Raw genomic sequence first — 21,909 nt, forward strand, 5'->3', positions numbered from 1 at the left:
ATTTCCAAACACCTATAATAAACCTAGACGTTCCCCACATGGGAGATACAAGAAATATAAGGTCTCCCGAGCATTCGTTCCAGGCCGCTGACAAATTACTCCGGGAACGAAGGGGTTATCATTTACTCGATTCTATGGATGAACAAGAATTAGCCAGGTCAGCCGTTCACTGGGTTGACAGTCCCGGAAAATATGGTGATAATACAGTAGCACACACGTTTTTGAACCTTACCCCAGATGAACAGCGTTTAGCTGGGATTTACATGATTCAACAACTCCTTATATTATACAAAAGTCAACATTCCGATCCTGGTCCTTTACCCGATATATTGACTGAACTACTCACGAATAGATGGAGAGGTTCAGGTACTAAGTTAATTAGAGAAATACTAGAATTCAGAAAGCAGTACGTCCTTTTTATATGTCCAGACCCTGTCCCACTGCCCATCAAGGAAAGACCGACGTACTACATGGATAGACAGAATCCCTTACGAGAAGTGCACCCAATAAAAGGGGAAGACAATGAGTTTAAACGTGTATTTGTATATACGCCTATATCTAAAATAGAATTGTTAGAAATGAAGAAAGTGGTACCCAGTCATGACAAAGACCCAGCGGGTTTCCACCGTGAAATTAAAGATATGTTACTCATGGGAGAATATACCTATCCCGACATTATGACAATATTAAAGGTATTAATGCCTGCTGGCATTTATGAAAAACTCAAGGAAAAAGAGTGGGAGGTGGGAGATCAAAAGATAGATTGGACAGCATTAGAAAATGAAGAAAAGGCCCGAGGTCCAGGTTCAGGACTTGGGGAAAAGACTAAAATGTTACCAGGTTTACTAGTACAGGTACTGCCACGTTTATTAACTACGAAAAAGGAAGACTGGGGTGCAATCTCAGCCTGTAAACAAAAGCAAGATGAAGACACTAGTGATTTCTATGCCAGATTCGAAAAATGTTTTGGTATTAATAGTGGCATAAAAGCCAGTAGCGAATCATATCCACATTTGTTTGTGACTAAGTTAGTTGAAAATTCCTTGCCCCAAGTGAAGAATAGAGTATTGAAATTTGAAAGTACCTGGCAAGGTAACACCCCGTCACAAATGTTACAAATGTTACAGTATCATCACAATAGAATTAGAGAGGAACACGAACATGAACAAAGACGCATGAAAGACACGAAAATGAAAATGCTAGTTTCCCAGACAGTTCCAGCTGACAGTCATAAAAAGGGAATGACACATTCTAGTGATTCAGCAAGTTCTGTGAAAGGGACATGCAACTATTGTAAACAGCCAGGTCATTATATACACGATTGTCCAGTCTTAAAGCGTAATATTGCCTCAGGTATAACAAAAGAGAGACCGCGTCCACCTAGATCAGACCAGAATGAACACGGAGCTCCGCAGCATGCACAGTCAATGCCAGCTCCACAACAGTTTGTGCCAGCTGCACCACCGTTGCCTGTTACTGCCGCACAAACAATGACACGACAATTGTACCAGACCGCACAGTACGACTATCCTGATTATCAGCGATACTCATGAAACAGCCTAGAGAGGGAAGTTGACTTACCCCTTATCGAGGTCCCTGTAGATCAGGAGGGACCTTATGTACATAGTGAATTATTAGGCCAAGATAGAAAATTTTTACTCGATACAGGGGCAAGCCGAACGACCATAAAACGTAGTGAAGTCCCAGGGGCACCCCTCTCAGGCTCACAGAATATTTCCCTTGGTTTTTCAGGAAAACCTATTGTTAATGAAGTATCACAGCCGCTTCCACTTACGATTGGACCCTTGACACGAACTACAGATTTATTGCTTACTAAATCATGTCCAGAAAACCTGTTAGGTATAAAAACATTGAAAGCTCTAGGAGCTATAATATGTTGTTCTCCGGAAGGAGTAAGATTGTTTTTACGTGATTTTAAAGGTCACTATGTGTCCCGAGACATGGATCACCGACTACAGACTTTACCCACACATTTATGGGCACAAGGCCCCACTGATGTTGGTTGCATGACCATTACACCATATCGCGTTACACTAAAGGCAGGAGTGGTACTACCACGAATGCGACAATACAAGTTACCCCCAGATGCTGTAGTGGCTTTACTGCAAATCATTGACGAGCTTATTGCCCAAGGAGTGGTTGTGGAAACAGACTCCAATGTATGTAATTCCCCGATAATTCCGATTCTTAAACGAACTGATCCAAAGGCCCCGCCAGTATATCGATTGGTTATTGATCTGCGCGAACTAAACAAATGCATTGTGCCACAATTTCCTGTGGTCCCAGACATCTCGTCATTACTGACAGCTATTGATTCCGAAGCAACGTTCTTTACTGTAATTGATCTCAAAAATGCCTTTTTCAGCGTCCCAATAGATCCGGAAAGCCAATACCTGTTCGGATTTAGTTTAAATGGACGAAGTTTTAAATTCACACGCGCACCTCAAGGATTTACAGAAAGCCCCAGTATCTACAGCCAAGCACTGAAACGAGAACTTGACAGAATACACATGCCAGTCAACACTGCACTGCTTCAATATGTCGATGATCTGCTGATCACCGCCCGAAGCGAATCAGAATGTGAAAAAGCATCACTGACAGTTTTACAATTTCTGGCTGAAAAGGGGCACAAGGTGTCCCCTTCTAAGCTGCAATTCTGTGTCCAGCGAGTTGTTTACCTTGGTCACTCGCTGTCCAAGGAGGGAAGGCAGCTTACACCAGACCGCATTCAGTTAATTGCTAACATGCCGATACCCAAGACACAAAAGGAGGTGCGGGCTTTTATAGGCCTCACTTCATATTGTAGACAGTGGATTCCTCAATATGCATTTCTAGCAAAACCACTCATTCAGTTGACAACACAGGAGGCAGCCACATCGACTGTCCTCCCTTGGACTCAAGAACATACACAAGCCTTTAAACACTTGAAGAAAGCTTTATGTCAAGCACCTGTTTTAGCAACACCATGTTATAGGAAACATTTTACACTATTTGTTACAGAACGCGAAGGTACTGCCTTGTCAGTACTCACACAGGAACAAGCAGGATCACACAAACCATGTGCCTATTTCTCTAGTACATTAGATCCCGTAGCCCAAGCTTTGCCCGCGTGCCTAAAATCAGTGGCAGCAACAGCTTTAGCAATCAGACAAAGCGATGCCATAGTGTTAGGACACCCATTGACAGTACAAGTCCCACATGCAGTAGAGGTTCTTGTGAACAGAACGCAAACACAACATCTGACCATAGCAAGACTTACAGGGTACGAACTGACATTGTTTCAGCCACATATAGAAATCAGACGTTGTAACACATTAAATCCTGCCACACTTTTACCAGTAATCGGAATAGACCCACTAGCCCATGATTGTATTGAAGTTATTACTGTCACGACGAAACCCAGACAAGACTTGACAGATGTCCCATTGTCAGATCCAGACTTAACATTGTATGTAGACGGTTCATGTATGAGAACAAGTACAGGAGATTTAGTGGCCGCGTATGCAGTCACCACAGACACTAAAGTCATTGAAGCAAACTGTATAAATACTTTGTCAGCTCAAGCAGCAGAGCTCACTGCTCTGACACAAGCCTGTATTCAAGCTACGAATAAGAAAGTCAATATATATACTGATTCACGTTATGCATTCGGAGTTGTACATGACTTCGGCGTGCTGTGGCGAGAGAGAGGTTATCTAACTTCTCACGGTGCCCACATTCAGCACGGACCCCTCATTCATGCTTTATTAGATGCAATACATCTACCCACTGCAATATCGATTATGAAATGCAAAGCTCATACGAAAGTTACTGATGTCATTTCTCAAGGCAATGATTTAGCTGACAGAACAGCTAAACAGACTGCTCAGACTCACACATCTGACATGACAAAGACAATAGTTCAGACACCAACACATTGTATGACGATTAAGGATCCCGCTCTTGACGTAATTGACATACAGACACATGCTACACCAGACGAGATAAAGAAATGGACTGAATTAGGAGGGATCCAAACGGACCAGGGATGGATGACGAAGGGGAAATCTGTATGGTTTCTTCCTGACTCTATGGTACAAGTAATCATAAATACGATACACAGTCCAGCGCATCTAGGAGAGAAAGCTATGCTAGACAGTATTCAACACATTTGGTTCAACAAACATTTACGAACAGCAGCTAAGCAAAAAGTCCGTACCTGTATGATATGTTGTCAGTTTAACCCAGGTAAAAGCATTCCAGTAGAGCAAGGTGGATTTCAGCCTCCTGATCACCCTTTTGAAGTCCTCCAGATGGATTATATCCAGATGGAACGATGTCGAGGATTCAAATATGTTCTCGTAGTTGTCTGCGCTCTCTCTCGTTGGACAGAAGCCTACCCGGTTTCAGATTACACTGCCCCGACCACTGCCAAACAGTTAGTTCGAGAATTCTTCCCACGGTACGGTTTACCACGTGTCGTCTATTCAGATAACGGCCAGCCGTTCTCATCCGAACTGATGAAACACGTTTCACTTTTGCTAGGATATCAGTGGAAGTTTCATTGTGTCCGACACCCCGAGGCAGCAGGTCTCGTGGAACGACATAATCAAACTCTGAAAATCAGATTGTCTAAAATATGTAGGGAGAAAGGAGTTGATTGGGTAGTAGCTTTACCAGTTGCACTATTTTATATGAGAATGGTAGCACACTCTCGAACAGGGCTATCCCCGTATGAGGTGATCTTTGGTAGACCACCAAATATGTGGGGGACGCCTATACCCCGTAAAATAACTGATGTTGATTGTAATATGCTGACAGATTACCTGGCTTCCTTGATGTCTGCACTACAATCTTGTCGTTCACAGGTAGCTGCAGCCTTTCCCGACAACACTGAGGTGAAACCCCATGATGTAGTTCCGGGTGATCTTGTATTTGTGAGGAATTTTGACCGAAAGACTCAGCTGGAACCTAGGTGGAGGTCACCCCAGCTTGTTTTGCTAACAACAAGGACAGCCGTGAAGATTGAGGGCCGAAAAGGTTGGGTCCATTCAAGTCATATCAAGAAATTTTATGGACTACCTTCAGATGTGAACATTACGTCCTGCATTTCTTCACAGACAGACTCAAAACTTCCCCTGGTTGAGAAAACTGAACAAGAGACTTATAAACTAAAACTGCGGTCCAAGCAGTCAGACAATTTGATTGTTTAAGTCCTCTCCAAGGTGAAGCGGTTGAATTGTCTCTGACATGTATCCCTTGGACCTGCATAGAGAAAGAACTCGAAAAATGTTGAAACGACATGCGTACTGTAAATCACTGCGTAGTCATTGCACAGTGACGTTATTAATTTTGTTTTTCTTAAGTCTTATAATAATTACTGCAAGTATATTGTTGCACATATATCATCCTATTTCTAAACATGTTTACAATGTTACTGTTGAACATTCTTTTAGTGAATTACCGCCGCATGAGTTGTCCTATAGATTTGCGCTGCGCAATAACACTTTCATTAGTATGTTACATCATTCCCATCAGACTAGTAATGCTACAAATTGTTGGATATGTGGCCGACTTCCTCCCTATCAGAATTATAAGGGAGTCTTGCCCCTCTTTCCATATCCGTTCACACACAATGGCTCCTGTGGAGCATGGTTTAGTTTAATTAATTCTTTAGATTCAAACTCAGTAGTTTATCAAGATAATTGGGTATGGGGAAACTTGAACTTAGCTTTACTCAAAGTCTGCTACCCTGACAAGGAGGGTCGTCCCAAAAGAACAGGAACTGATCTAGAAAATGAAGTATATGGATTAGGTAATTTTACACTTAATCTCATGATCCTGAATGTCGAATCCGAAGCTGCACCAATTTTGCCCGCTATGTCAGTATTTCCAGTTAAAGGTGAATTATGTGTAAGAAAGAGTGGTTCCATACATATGGGCCATAGTAGATGCACCACTGTAATAGAATTCAGTGATCAAGGCAAGTCTTCATTTAGAGCTTCTCGCCATTCCTATTTCATATGTGGTCAGACTGCATATATACGTCTGCCTCTAGATTGGGATGGTACCTGTTACATTGGATTCCTTTTACCACCTGTTTTTCTAGCTCCCCCTGATTACCATAGAAATATTCATTTAGTACACAATAGAGAACGGAGAGATCTCCCAATTGTCGATTACACTGAGACGGCATGGGAAAAATATACCGATTTTAATAAAGGACTCTTTCCCTATATAGGTACCGTTACCAATAGCAAGCTGATACGTAGATTAACTAGGACCCTTGAAGCCGTAGTAAATGAAACTATTTCCGCCTTAGGCAACTTGACAGAGGAGCAATCTGCGATGAGGATTGTTGTCCTTCAAAATCGTCTTGTCCTTGACGTCATCTTGGCCGATAGGGGCGGAGCCTGTAGGGTCATCGGATCAAGCTGCTGCATATTCATACCAGAAAATTCACCATCTGTATATAAAGCTATAACTCGCCTTCATAAGATTGTAAGCCAGATACACCAGAATCCAGGCACTTGGACTTGGTCCGGGTGGTTTTGGAGTGTGATATCAGCCTGGGGATGGAGAGTTCTATCCTTCCTAGGTATTGGCCTTCTTATACTATTCAGTTGCTGCTTATGCCTGCAATGTGGACCAACGATTTGTGGTCTGTGTGCCACATCGTGTATTCCACATCAAGGTTTTTACTCAAGATCCCGAAAGAAGAAAGAAGAACAAATGATGCTATATGAACAGATCAATGGATTAATGAAGATTGATATTTCTTGAAGGGCAAGTAGGGGACAAGGAGGGAATGTGGAAATATGGATTTTCATGATCAGTTATGTCCCCTATCTTGGACCCCAACGGTTCTATATGCATGTTACAAGTACATGTATGTTCCCTCCAGTTCCAGTTTTTAAGACGCAAACACATGTGCGTCCACCGTTAACATGTCCTCTGTCAGATTCGCCATGAATGGGCTGGATATTCAATTCCTAAGTATGAAAGGCCACCGACTTTATATGGCTCAGTTACTTCATTTTGCAATTCAGGCGAGTAGGCCCTGATTCTGCCATCAAGCTTTTCCTTGCTCTCTGCCTCTGACAGCTTCAGCTTGAGCTCGCATCTGTATCCATGAACTTTGTCCTACTCCCTGTGCGGCTAACGGTGCCTGCCTCGGCCAGTTTTGCCTGCCTGCCAAGAACTGTATTTCACCTTCGAGTTATCTGCTTTGCTCCTCAGCCGATGCATTCCTGTCTAGTAGTTTAGGTAAACATTTCCTTCAGCTACCAAGCAAAGGGCCCAACTTCTCTGTCTTTATGAAAAGTAATTCATAGCCCTGACGTTATGGAAGATTTCTACTCTTGCATTTCATGTAGACACTTAGACGCTTGTACACGCACTCACAGTCAGTATAGAATAGATTCCGTCCAAGAGACGTTCTCTTTTGGATAACATAGTTCTTTAAACATAGGATGTTAGATATGATTTGGGATTAGGTTGACTTGACCCCCCAGACTTCTGTCTCCACATGTAGAGCTAAATGTCAAGTCCCCTTCACCCCCTAGTTGTACGTCAATCACACGTCATGCTGCTGCGCGCGCATCTCTGCCAAGTATTTCTGCTGACATTGCGAAATTATTTCATAGACACGCCCATTTGTGACATCACATCTAAATGACGTTTTCTAGTTACACCCAGTTACACCCACTTTTTATTACGTTTGTATGGTTTATCAGTAACTATCAATTGTTACGCCTCCAGCATCTGCTTCACTGTAAAGATTATTCTATAAAAACGATTGCTTGTTAATAAAGTATTGCTCTTCACTTCCTGAACCTCCGTGGTGATGGAACATGGAGAAACCAACTCGAGTTGTTCATTGGAATAAAGCCCGTTCTTAACCTCTAATACCACGGATTCTGCCTCTTATTTTACTGAGCTGTTTTATTAATTTTCCGTATCAAATTAAGTCCAGGTAATTTCAAAATTTACCACAAGGCAACCCCATCTCTAAATCAGGGATAGCTAGGTGGATTGTAAAGTGCATACAAATTTGCTATCAAAAGGCAAAAAGAACATTATCTGTTCCACCTAAAGCCCACTCTACTAGAAAGTTAGGGGCTTCTATGGCTTTTCTAGGGAACATACCCTTAGATGACATCTGCAAAGCAGCCACATGGTCAACACCGCACACCTTCACAAAACATTACTGTGTAGACGTGCATTCCAAGCAACAAGCTAGTGTGGGCCAGGCTGTACTAAAGACACTCTTTCAAACCGCTGCAACGGATACCGGTGGTCGCCGCTAAGGTTGGGTACTGCTATATAATCTATGCTAAGTGTACAATCTGCAGCTCATATGCCTCGAACGGAATATGCTACTTACCAGTATGCATCTGTTCTTGGCATGTAGAGCTGCAGAGTTGTACACGCCCACCCGCCTCCCCGGCTACCTGTATCCGTTCCAGTCTTTCTTATTTAGATACAACACACATGGGCTTCTCACTGTTATTACTACGCTCCATCATTTCCCTGTTGGCGAAAAACAATCTGAGGATGGAGCCGAAGCCCATGCGCAGTACGGACCGAAGGAGGAGTCACCGAACTCGTGACTTCCAAAGACTGTCCAAAGAACAAAAACAAACTGCAAACATCCGGGCCCAACACCAGATGGCGATCTATACTAAGTGTACAACTCTGCAGCTCTACATGCCAAGAACAGATGCATACTGGTAAGTAGCATATTCCTTTTTAGGATGGTGCGGTACCAAGTGAATTGGGTTAGTCATGAGCCAAATTTAGTGCTTAGGATGGTGTGGTGCCAAATGAGTTTTGTCGATACTGAATAAACGAAGTGCCTAGGATAGTGTGGCGCCAAGTGAGTTGGGTCAGACCTGAATAGAATGTAGTGCTTACGATTGTATATTTTGAAAGCAAGTGAGTCAGATTAGCCGTAAAAAAAATATAATGGTTAGGTTAAGGTGGTACTAAGTGCATCGGGTGAGGGGAGAGTTGTAAATAAAATGCAGCACTTAGGATGGTGCTATACCAAGTGAGTTGGAACAGTCCTGAACAAAAATATAGTGCTTAGAGTGGAGTGATACCTAATGAGTTTGGTAAATTATGAATAAATATAGTGATTAGGATAGGGTGATACCAACTGAATTGTGTTATTTATGAACAAGCGTGTGCTTAGAATGACAGGATTAGTAACTTGGGTATATGTAATGTGCTGGTTTGGTTTCTGATTTGGCGTACTTTTTTGTAATAGTGTAAATATCTTAAGTGAGTGGTTAATGTCTCTAAGTTGTGATGCAGGTTAAATTAATATAAATCTTGTGATGTGGAGTAACATTAGTTGATTTTGCAGGCAACTTGCTAGCAGTTATAGAAGTTTTCCCAAGTAATCTGCAGCTTCAACAGGTTGTAAGAAGGAACTAATTTATTTTGCTACTGTAGCAGGTTACAAGGGGGAAAATGGTATAATCAAGTTTCATATACAGTTGCAGTAGGTATATGAGAAAAAAATATTTTTCTAATTGCAAAATTTAATGTGAAGTAACAGTGAGTAACAAATTTAGCTTTTGACAAATTTTAATGTCCAGATACCTGTTCTTTTCCTGTAATCTTATTTATATACATATAGTTTTCAGTGAGACAAATCTGTTGTCAAAGGAGATATTTCCTGCCGTTTTCAAATTACTGTCCCTTCTTTTAGTGTCCTAAGTATTGAGAGGGAACATGAAAGTAAACATTCACCTTGCACACCCTGTTTTTAGGCCGAATTCTACCAGACAACGCAGCTGTCTGGTTGCCATGACATATTGGGGACATGTTGAAAACTTCACTTGGAATGCATTCCACCCATTGCTTACAATTGGCTTGGTGTTTTATAACTCACATTTGCTTGCTTTCTATCTGCTGGCTTTATTTGTTTTAGGCTGCCAGGCTTGTCTTTGTTCTTGGCTGTCCAGCTTGTCTTTGTTCCTTCCGTGGAACACAGCCTGTTTACCAACTCTCTGACTGGCTCCTTGTAATCTTCCACTAGAGCTCACTTTCTGGGAACTCCTTTTTTCCTTTTTCGTGAGGCACTGCAGGAGGGCTCGTGTTATCAGTAGAGCGGGGAGGATGAGTGGGGTGGTAAGGAATCTGCAGCTAGACAAAGGCTCTACCAGATAAGGCGTTACCAAAGGTAAGTAACCTGTTCATCTGATTGAGACTTGTAGCCGTACATTCATTACCTTAGAATAGATACCCAAGCAGTGCCCTCCCAGAGGACGGGTTGCAATACACGTGAGACGAGGCAGTGCCTTCCCAAAGGACGGGCTGCAATACGCATTAGACTAGAAAGTCCCGTAGGAGCGAACGGGCAAAATGCCCGTCACGCCAGACTTAACTGTCCCGGTAGCAGTGTGCAGGGAAGCCAATGTTGCTACCTGACAGATATCCAGGACAGGAACTCCACGAGCTGTGGTGAAATGAGGTTGCAAACCTTCAGGCGGGTGCTTTTTGGCAAATGCGTAGCAGATTTTGATGCATAATCCATCGAAGAGTTGATCATCCACCTGGAACTATTTTGTGCAGTCAAGGTACAACGCTGTTGTTTTTGGGTCCAATCGATGGAGTCTTTCCTCTTTTTAGAGGGGTGAAGCAGAGCGTGCATGGTAGGCAGATTGATGGATTGGCTTATGTGAAAGGGAGTTACCAGCTTTGGTAGAATAGATGCTCTAGTCCGAAGGATCATTTTGTTAGGGTAGATGTTGAAGTATGAAGGATGTGCTGACAGTGCCTGCAACTCACTGACCCTCCGGGCAGATCTATCACCACTAGGAAGGCTGTTTTTATGGTAAGAAGCCTAGGTGGGCAATTATATAATGGCTCAAAGGGTGCACACCACAAAAATGGGAGAACTGGGTTGAGGTCCCACTGTGGCATAATGAAAGGTGGTGCTGGGAAGACCTTTTAGAAACCTATTTACAATATAAGATTTGAAAAGGATGGCTGATCTGGCAACTGCAGAAATGCCAAGCAGGAAGAAAGATAACCTTTTAATGTGCCAAAGCAGAGCCCTGCTGGGATAGGGTAAGATAAACAAAAGAACCTGGGAAAGGGGTGCAAGTAGAGGCTCAACTTTTTTTTATCTGTGCACTGTTGTAAATGAACCAGCTGACCAAACCATCAACTGACAAGAGTAGAACACTCTAGTATAAGTTAGAACACTGACTGGTATTATTGGAGGCTGAGGAGATAAGAACACAAAGGAAGGGCTAATGACCACTGTCGGCCATGTTACAACATGCAGCATGCCACAAACTTGCTCCAAGGGAAGGCGTATACCGTCTTGGTGAAGGGACGCCTAGCTACCAAGATAACATTGCAGACTTTGGGTGGAAGGTCAAAAGCTGTCAACTGTCGCTGCTCAATCTCCATGCATGATGACGGAGCATTTTGAGGTTCAGGTGCAGAACGCTGCCCTGCTACTGCAACAGAAGATCCTCCCGAAGAGGCAGCCTGATCATGCTCAGTAGCTCTGGATACCAGTCTCCCCATGCCCAATCCGAAGCCACAAAAATTACTTGGGCACTGTCATTCCTGATCTTCTTGAGAGCTCTGAGCAGAAGTGATATGGGTGGAAAGGCGTACAGGAAGCCGGAGCTCCTCTCGAGTAGAAAAGCGTTACAAGTGCTGACATTACACATTCTCAACAGAGGCAAACAGATCTAACAAAGGCTCTCCCCACTCTTAGAAGAGACGATGGTGATGCTACACTCACTGGAACTTCAGGTCCTGCAGCAGAGCCCTCATATGCCAGGTGGCACGTGTTACTAGCAGAATGCAGGAGGCCAGCAGCCTCAGAGTGAGTTTCACTGAAATCCAGAGTAGAGGCTGAAACATCTGTATCATAGCCTGAAGATCATGGACTCACCACGCAGGTGTATAAGCCCAAAACTTCAGCATATCCAGCACAGCTCTGATGAAAGGAAACATCTTAGAGGGAGTCAGGTGTGACTTCGGCACATTGATAGTGAACCCGAACAAATGCAGAAGGTTGGCCGTAGTCTGGAGTTAGGAGACGACTGCCAGCAGCGTGCTTGCCTTCAACAGCCAATCGGTGAGGTAGGGGAAGCCTGGAAACCCTGACCTCCGTAGATGAGCTGCGACCACTGCAATCACTTTCTTGAACACCCAAGGTGTATTGGTAAGGCCAAAGTGGAGCATGGCAAAGTGCTCTTGGCTGATGCCTCTGGACAGGCAAGACAGAGATGTGAAAATATGCGTCCTTCAAGTCTTAACAGTACCATCCAGTATCCTGGGTCTAGGGTAGACAGGACTTGCGCAAGTGTGAGCATCTTGAATTCCTTCTTTTTCAGGAGCAGATTTAAAAGGCACAGGTCTAGAATTGGACAAAGGCCTCCGTCCTTCCTTCTATAGATCCTTGGCCAAGAGAGCCAATACTTCCAGACGGAGCAATATTAGTGACCTCTAGTGGTGCAGATGATGGCCTATCCTGCCTCCCACTGGGTGCCTGTAATGACTAGCTCAACTTCTGGCTACCTGTCCCACGTGGTCTATGGGAACTGCCATGAGGAACAGGGTCAAGACTGATTTGCATATGGCTGGGTCCAAACTGATGTGGCATGGTGAGCAAATGTTAGAAGGGTTGGAGTGCTACTCCGAGCTATTTCCGGTGATTTGACTTATTGCAAGCAGCCTCCCATCACTTTTTGTGTGTTTCATGAACCGTGTCCTTGGCCGTGAAAAGATTGTTTGACTTGTTGGCCATGGTGACTGCGCATGAAATGACCAAACAAAACGCCACAAAAGGGGCGGAAGGCAGACTGGGGCTGCCGAAGGGCCATGGAAAGGCCCAAAAGCTGTCAATAGCCCTGCTGTCCTTAAAGCTCCAGTGCTTAGTCTGCCTTCTCTCTGAACAAACAGGAAGTCTCAAAGGGCATGTCCATGAGCGAGGCCTGGATATCTCCATAAAAGCCAGTGGTTCTCAACCAGACATTGTGCCTATAGGCCAGAGACAATTAAATTGCTCTGCCCAGCGTGTCTGTCGTCTCATGGTGAACTTGGCTGCATTCCTCCTGTCAGCAGTTGCTTGAGAGAGTATGACTCTGGCCTCCTCCGAGACAATGGGCAACACTTGCTCAACCGAGTCCCAGATTGTATGTGAGTATCAGCCCAAGAGACACACAGTGTTCACTGACCGCAGTGTCAGGCTGGTGGAAGAGAACATCCTCTTCCAGAAGGTATCCAGCCTTTTGGATTCCCTGTCCAGTGAGATGGTATGGAATGCACTGGGGTTGATTTTGGAGGTGGAGGCTTGGGCCACCAAGCTCTACAGGGTGGGGTGCTGGGTGAGGAAACTAGGACCCCCAAGGCAGGGTGATGGCGGTGTGCGATTGACCTATGCACAGGAGCCCCTGTGCAGGAATTGGACTAAGCCTCAAGTAGGACATTGTTAAGTTCTTCATTGAATGGGAGTAAAGGTTCTGTGGGGGCAACTCCTGGCTGAAGCACCTCCATCAAGATCTTTGTATTGACTGCCACTGAGGGCAGCATAGGGTCCAGGACCTTAGCCGCCCTCCGCAGCACCATTGCAAAAGAGGCATCCTCCTCCATAGCCACTGTAGAGGGAGAGACCAGGCCAGTGTCTGAGGCAGTATCCAATTCAACTACATTCTCTTGATCCTCCTACCAGTTATCCTCAGGATCTTCTAAAGACTGGTATCTGTTAGGGTCTTATCGACTCCATAATTGTCACCCAACCTTGGCCTGTCATAGGACTAGGGCACTGACCAATACTGGGAGTCTGCACCTGGTTGCTGCCGGCGTCAGACGAAGCCTGTCCAGCTCCGTGTCGGAGTAGGGAATGATGAAGGGTACACTGCCACTGCTGGGCGTTGGTGGTGGGGAGGCACAGAGACAGCCCAGGCTTCACCACAGAACTAGGCCCTTATCGCTGATGGCGCAGCGACTCATCTAAAGACTTGTGGGGGGAAGACCTCTTCGACTTCTTATTTTTATGGGACTTACCCGACTTCCCCAGCGATTTGGAGTAGTATAACAATTGCTGGGTATAGCTCAGTGAATGATCTCGGGATCTTCCTCGCGACCGAGACCTGAAGCGTCACTGAGACAATTTAGGTCAGGCGGTGAGAGGCTTGAGGGAGCGCTCTCTCAGCACCTCAAAATGCATGGAGCGGAAGTCATTGCATGTCTTGGCATCGCGGTTATGCTCAAGCCACCATAAACAAACCAAATGCAGAACCATCTCGGACATATGTCGATGACAGGCTCCGCATGGCTTAAAACCTGCCTTTCTGGTGGACATCCTTCACACCTGGAGACAAAGTGTCAAAAATTCTTCGACAAAAGGTCGAAAAACTGTCAGTCAAAAACGACTGGGGGTAGCTCTTCTCAGGATCTGCGCTGACTGGCGCAGGAAGAAAAAACGGACATCAGCACGCTGGGGGGGCATCTATATAGGCACCGCGCACATCACTTCTGATGTGTAAGACTCTGACGACACCACGTGGAGCCGAACGACACCACCTACCGGTGCACAGGGGTACTGCTCATCAAAACTTATCAGATCTAGTCTGATACCTAGGGAATATTGTAAGGGAAGTAATTTGTGGCTAGAAGTCTCTATCAGATTATCTCTGCCAGTACAGTAACCTTGCATGCCTGTGATCAGTGCTCTTTAGTAATAGCATAACTTAAACAATTTGTTTCTTTAATTTCACATCCACGCCACAGGCATTGTACGTAGGGGTGGGGGTGAGGAGGTGCTGAAGCCCTCCCAGAATAAGCATGTTGGAGTACAGAAGTGAATGACAAATAAACAGGCCTTTAATTCTTGTTTTACCTTGTCACATTTGCTGTGCATAGACAGAGGTCAAATGTTAGGTTCTTTTCTTGACTACAAAGTGAGAGGATTTAAATAACAAAAACTTGTTGGGTACTGGGGATGTGAAAGAAAAGTTATTAGGGTTTTATTTATTTTCTAGCACACAACTAAATTTAAATGCCAGTAAATTAATTGTACAAATATTTCAGAATAAATCAGTATTAGGAAAGTTTGTAACTTTGAATTGTGGTGGAAAGAAATTTTAATTTGATCAAACCAAATTGATTCCCTAGGACGGTGATGCCAAATTCCACACATTATCACAATATCGGTTGTGCCCTGTATAGTTTTATCAGTAAAACTGTATGCATTCAAATATAATGGCCATTTCAGTGGACAATGTGCTGTCTGTAATGGCAGTATTCTGCCACACCGTGCATACTCCACTCTACGCCTCTCCACTCTACGATACTCCACGCCACTTCACTCCAGTTCACTCAACGCCACTTCGCTCTATGCTACTCCGTTCCATTCTTTGCCGCTCCCCTCTACGCCACAACATTCTAAGCCACAACACTCCTCTCTGTGCCACAACACTCTAAGCCACGACTCTCTCCTCCACTAATTGCCACTAACTTTTAGCCATGTTAAACAGCAGCTAAGCTGGTGTACAACATTACTAAAACACGTTGGCGAAGTCAATAGCTCTCACATAGGCAAGACCTTTTGACTTTGCCAATGCTTGTATAATATATATTGTTATTTAAGTTTAACATTGTTTAGCATAACTTTTCCATTATTACACTCGGAATTTGAGAAAGAGGAAAAGCAGAAATAAACAATCTGTTGCTGAACATCACATCCCCTCCTTCCCATCATAGCCCAGCTTTGAATCGGTGCCCTCTGCGTTGCCAGTGTCCACTTCTGATTGGGCCCTTCGTATAAACATTCCTAGTTCTGCCAAGTTTTTGTCCTGTTGGTCCCTCCCCAGATGTATGCATGATGAATTTGAGTACCCGATTCCTTGTATTGCACACTTCACAGTCACATTAGGAAAGTGATTCGACCTGTTCCTCTCCATCCTAAGTAGGTTCTGTAGTGCAATCGTGCTGTGTCCCCTATCAGCAGGGTTCTCTCCCAGGTCTCCCCCTCATTTGGCCAGTGCACTGCTTGTTGCTACTGGGTCGCAGGACAGGAATTTCAAACCCTCCTCTCCCTCACTGTAGTTTGAAAGTGTCCAACTTGACACCTGCCTATAGCGAAACATCAACAGCTGATCTAGGTCCCTGAAGACACTCTGCTGTACCAATAACCCGTTTTAAATGCATATTACTAATCAATTTAGGGAGATTTCTACCGAGTTTCATATATCCAAGGACTGTCATTTAGGATATGCAGTTTTCTTCGATCCTGGTAATCAAAGATTGAGCACTTGCGTCCTAAAACCCGTGTGGCTTTTACATATATTTTCTAATGGTATCAATGCATGGAGCCCAATAAAGGTATGACAGCCGTTTAGTGCGGTCTGCGGTCTAGGGTGGTGTGGTATCTAGTAGATTATATCATTTAGCACAACGTGCCTTCTACCACAGAGTAATATCTACTACTGAGTCCTGTTTGGTAGAGAGTGTGATCTGCTATCCGTGCCGCGTGCTATCAGGTACAGGGTATCAGTCAGTACATTCTTTCAGTCTCGCATGCTGTGCTGTCTAGTGTAGTGTACTGTGTACAGTATATAGACTTGCAGTTTGCCATGAGGTTTCTTTCTAATATAGTGTTTTGTTGAGTACCATGTACTGTCTAGCCGGTGTTCTGTCTTGAACAGTGTGCTGTGCTGTCCAGTACGTTGTGCTCTCTAGTGTGGCATGTTGCCTAGTAAAATGTGCTGTCTAGTACACGGTACCGCCCAGTGCAGTGTTCAGACTAGTATAGTGTGCCCTCTAGTGCAGAGTGCTGTCTCATCCAATGTGAGGTGTAGTACAGTGTGCCCTGTAGTGCATAGTGCTCTCTTATCCAATGTGAGGTGTAGTACAGTGTGCTCTGTAGTGCACTGTGCTGTTAAGTGTAGTGATCAGTTTTGTGCAGTGCACTGTCCGTTTAGGCTTTACTATCTAGTGCTGTGTGCTCTCTAATGCAGTGTAAAATACTTACAACAATATCTCAGCAGGAATTATTGAATTCTTTGCAATTGTATGTACAAAACATTACAAACCACAAAGCAAGTAAAAAAGAGGCTTCAAATAATTTGATTAATGCGCCCGTAGGCGTCATGTATTTAGAGAAGATTAATGAAAAATATATACAAATTGTAACAGCACTACTTGGTATGAATACCAAAACAACCCTAAAGAAGAAAGTGTACAATGTGCTCGTGATAATGGAGTGACGGCGCAAGTGACAACGTGAAAGAAACCATAGCCAAATGGCGCAGAACAGTATTTACAAAATATGTACAAGATGAAAGGTTCAGAACATCCACTTTTTTTCAATTGTTCATTTGATATTTTTCGAAATTATTCGGAGAACCAAACATTAGAGGGCGCCAGAAAGAGTTAAGGCTGATGGGCACAGGTCGACGACGTTTCGATCCTATTGGATTAGGATCATCCTCAGGACCAGGGTCGCAAAATTCAGGGAGTGCTGAGGCACGGGAAGGAGGGGCTTGGTTGTAGAAGGAACCGGAGAGTAGATGTTAAAACGTCCCGGTAGAGATTCAATAGAAGCACGAATGAATGTAGCGTGTCTGTTGTCAAGGGTACGATCACATGACATCCGAGGGGGTAAGGAATTTGGCGTCTCGCTGACAGGAGCGGAGCAAGGGAGCCAGGGAGGGATACGAAGGGACGCTTCAACGAATTTTGATGAGCAGGTCAGGGGAGTAAGGGTCCAATAGTTAAACGAAGGTACACCAAGCCGCCACGGACGTGTGCGGTACTCGAACGCTTGCTTTGTGGTTTGTAATGTTTTGTACATACAATTGCAAAGAATTCAATAATTCCTGCTGAGATATTGTTGTAAGTATTTTGCATTTACCCTGATCTCAGTTGGGTCTATGGGTTACACTCCTGTGATTTTCCTCTAATGCAGTGTGCCATCTAGCCTAGTTCAGTTTGCTATCTAGTGCAGTGTACCATTTTGTACAGCACGCCATCTACTACAATGTGAAGTCTATTGTAGGGTGCTGTCTCGTTCCTATTTCAACTGAAAGCCATACACCCCACTGATCCGTGCTGAGCAGCTGGTGTTTGTGATTTTCCTACTACTAGAAAAATATTCAATGAACTCAGTGTGCTGCTCCTTCTAGATACGGATGCAATCTATCAAATGCAGTAAAACAATTGCTACTATAGCCCTTAATTTGTGTGCATTAAATCACTATTAGTACCCTGTCTCTCTCTCTCTCCTCTCTACAGTGACAGTCACCCTGGATCCAGACACAGCACATCCTCAGCTCATCCTGTCTGAGAATCAGAGACATGTGAGAGTCGCAGACAGAGCACAGATCCTTCCACAGACTCCAAAGAGATTTACCAGCTGGTGGTGTGTGCTGGGGAGTGAGGGGTTCACCTCAGGAAAGCATTACTGGGAGGTGCAGCTTGTGCAGGAGGGGGTAAGATGGTATGTGGGCGTTTTAGCCGACTCTGTGAACAGGAAGAGTGTTTTCAAATGGTCACCTCAGACGCGAGTCTGGGCTATAACCGGGTGCAATGGTCAGTACTCAGTCCTCACCTCGCCTGAGACCTCTCTGTCCCCAAGGGAGAAGCCCAAGAAGCTGGGGGTGTATCTGGACTATGAGCGAGGGCGGCTGGCTGTGTACAATGCCGACTCCATGGAGCTTCTCTACGCGTTACCCCACACCTCCTTCACACAAAGGCTCTTCCCAGTCTTCAGTCTTTGGCCAGGAGCAGAGCTGAGGATGGTGTAGAAGCTGCTGCTCCTCTCTTGTAAATAATGTCCCCTGACTTGAGATTTGCGGGTCTGGTCCCCTTCAGGAGGCTGGTTTACAGGTCCACAAAGTGCAACTGCTGATTTGTTTCTGTTAGGACATCTCCCATGGCCCCATTCATTCAGGTCAAGACTATAGCTATAGCGACTACAGACGTGGTTGAAATAACTGTGCTACGAGCTTAGAAGTGAAAATTGGGAACTAGTCAACATTTATACTGAGTCTGGTTTTATACCAAGAAACTCCTCGCAGAGTGGCTGATGAGTACTGTTTATAATGTTTTTTATGGAGTTGGAAAATAAATATATTTTATAACTGAATGGAAAAATATCAATAAAGATATGTTTAACAAGCACTGACAATGCCTGGTTCATCGTGAAAGTGTGTCTCAGTGACTGGTGATTTTAAAAACCCAGTAATTCATCATACATGCCCCATGTCACTCAACCCAGCACCATGCATTCCTTCATCAACCCACTGACTCATTCTTGCTGTCACCCACTCAAGCATAATTAATAAAACACATACATAAACTCAATACGCATATGCAAGATATTTTTGAAGAATAAAAGTTGAAAAAAGCATAAATACTCCCAACTAAATGTGATGGGCTTATGCTTGCAAAACAAAATGGGTCAAATTTAAACATTCAAGCAAACGTACATCTCGGATTGGTGTTGTGCACAGTGTATCATTTTGTACTGATCCAAGATGGCTAACATATTACTTCATAAGGTGAAGGCCATTACAGAACATCAAACCAATTATACATTTTGGACAACTCCACTTGAAGATGGCTGCCTGGTTTAGAAGCAGTGACTGTGCGTGATACTGCTCAGTGCAGATAAAATGACCATCGAGCGAGCTGCTCAGTGGGATTTACTGAAGAGATGCAGGTTACTTTAAACACAAATAAAAAAAGAAATACATTTAAAGAAAAGAATAGGTGGTTTATAAAAGAAGAACATGGAAAACTAATGTACTGGCCCACCAGCTCTGGCAGTGAAACACCCTTATTTTCAGCAGATGTACAAAGTGGTAAGGCAAATGCGTCAGTGAAGTGGGTTGACCCAGTGCCCCATACCATGTGATGTCATAGGCAGAAGAAGAATGCTAATAACATTCAGACATATCAACGGATGAGCAGGACTGATCCAAGGCGCGCGCGCGCGTGTGTACACATTTTTTTCACAAAAAAAAATAAAGATGAAAGTAATGTTTTTTGTTTTTGTTTACATGTACATGAAAGACAACATTCATCATATCATTACAGCCACATTTAGAACCTTCTAACAGTATCGCTCAGACCTCACGTATGAGTTTGAAATGCCCTACTGTACATAATGGTGACCGGGCACCGCCGATGCACATGCGGATGCGGTGAGGCTTGTTTGGCACACAGAAACTTTTTGATTACCGATCCCCCTCTACCCGGAGTTTTGTGCTTAGTTTAAATTCTTATTTGGCGCTGCTCGTCACCATAAACATTGTGACTTTATACCCCCAAGAGACGATATTTTATTGTCCTTTTTGTTCATGTGGTGTTATTTGGCCCTGTCATGTTATATATATAGCTGGGCCCCGGGTCGGGGGATTCGGCCCTGGGCCTCGTCCCCCCGCCTGCGGCACTGCCAAAGGCCCATAACGGGGTTCCGTTGTGGCCAGGGAGCCTCCCCTTGCTTGGCTGGGTTCAGGAGCTCCGGCCGGGGCCCCTGAGGGCCCTGGGGAGGGTGGCCTCCCCACCCCGGGCTCCGTCCTGGGTCCTGCCGTGTCCGGGACGGGGTCCGGTGGGCCCGGGGAGGCTTCCCCTGCGCCTCCGGGCCTGGGAGCCCCGGCTGCGTCCAGGGGCCCCAGGTCAGGGGCAACGGCCCTGGGCCCCATCCTCCGGCCTGCCGCTCTGCCAAGGGCCCGGGATAGGGGTCTGTCGGTCCCGTGCAGGCCTCCCCTGCTTGTCAAGGTGTCTGCGGGCCCTGGGTCGGAGGGCCTGTCGGGTCCCCCTCGCAGCCTCCATGTCTGGGGCCCACCTGGGGCCCTGGGCCTCTGGTCCCCCATGCCCCGGCACCCACTCACTCTTTTGTTGGGGCACAGAGCGACCAGATGGCTTCCCTTTCGAGCCTGGCCATCTGGTCGCACCTTTCCCCTCGGCCATCTGGTCGCGCCTGTCCCCTCGGCCATCTGGTCGCGCCTATCCCTTCGGCCATCTGGTCGCGCCTATCCCTTCGGCCATCTGGTCGCGCCTATCCCCTCGACCATCTGGTCGCGCGCAATGCTTTCCAATGAGGTGACCAGATGACCGGGCTTGCCTGGAAGTCCCAATGAGGGTCCATTTGCCTCCCTGATCCCAGCAGGGGAGCAGGAGGTCGGGTACATTCGCGCCTTGGGTCCCCTCTGTCACCTCGTGTGCACGGATTACAAGAAAGGGGGGTAATTGTCCTCCAGATTACCAGGGAGAGGGTCAGTCAGACCTCCGTGAGGTCCGCCGATTCCGAAACCGGGGAAGGCAGAACCCAGGCCCGCCCACCGGGGCCCCCAGGGGCCCGGGTACACACCTGCCTCAGCCCCATCCTGATGGTCCTTTCTCTCCGAGTTTGCTTGGTCAGACCTCCGTGAGGTCCGGCGATCCTGAGACAGGGGAAGGCAGCACCCGGGCCACCCCGATGCGGGGCCCCCAGGGGCCCGGGTACGCACACCTGCCTCTCAGCCCCTTCCCGATGGTCCTTTTTATCTGAGTTTGCTCAGTCAGACCTCCGTGAGGTCCGGCGATCCCGAGACGGGGGAAGGCAGCACCCGGGCCCGCACGCTGGGGGGCCCAGGTATGCACCTGCCTCTCCGCCCCTTCCCGATGGTCCTTTTTCTCCGAGTTTGCTAAGTTAGACCTCCGTGAGGTTTAGCGATGCTGAGAAGGGGAAGGCAGCGCCGGGGCCCTCAGGGGTATGCACCTGCCTCTTCAGCCCCTTCCTGATGGTCCTTTTTGTCCGAGTTTGCTCAGTTAGACCTCCGTGAGGTTTGGCGATGCTGGGATGGGGAAGGCAGCACCCGGGCCCGCCTGCCGGGACCCCCAGGGGCACGGGTACGCACTTGCCTCTCAGCCCCTTCCCGATGG

General features: G+C 45.7%; 1 protein-coding gene across 2 annotated transcripts in view; it reads left to right on the forward strand.

Moving 5' to 3' along the window:
• Positions 1 to 21,909, forward strand: part of LOC146833545 (E3 ubiquitin-protein ligase TRIM39-like) — a 115,032-nt gene that overhangs the window by 58,959 nt on the left and 34,164 nt on the right. The window contains exon 6 of one of the 2 annotated variants that reach the window (XM_085601395.1): positions 18,274 to 19,161. The exons of the other annotated variant lie outside the window; for it this stretch is intronic. Coding sequence (XP_085457521.1) covers positions 18,274 to 18,785 — 512 coding nt within the window. The 3' untranslated portion in view covers positions 18,786 to 19,161. Of the gene's footprint in view, positions 1 to 18,273; positions 19,162 to 21,909 lie in introns of those variants that run through there. 2 annotated transcript variants of the gene reach the window in all.

The sequence above is a fragment of the Triturus cristatus genome, chromosome 4_2, assembly GCF_964204655.1.
Source record: "Triturus cristatus chromosome 4_2, aTriCri1.1, whole genome shotgun sequence".
Classification (NCBI taxonomy): domain Eukaryota; kingdom Metazoa; phylum Chordata; class Amphibia; order Caudata; family Salamandridae; genus Triturus; species Triturus cristatus.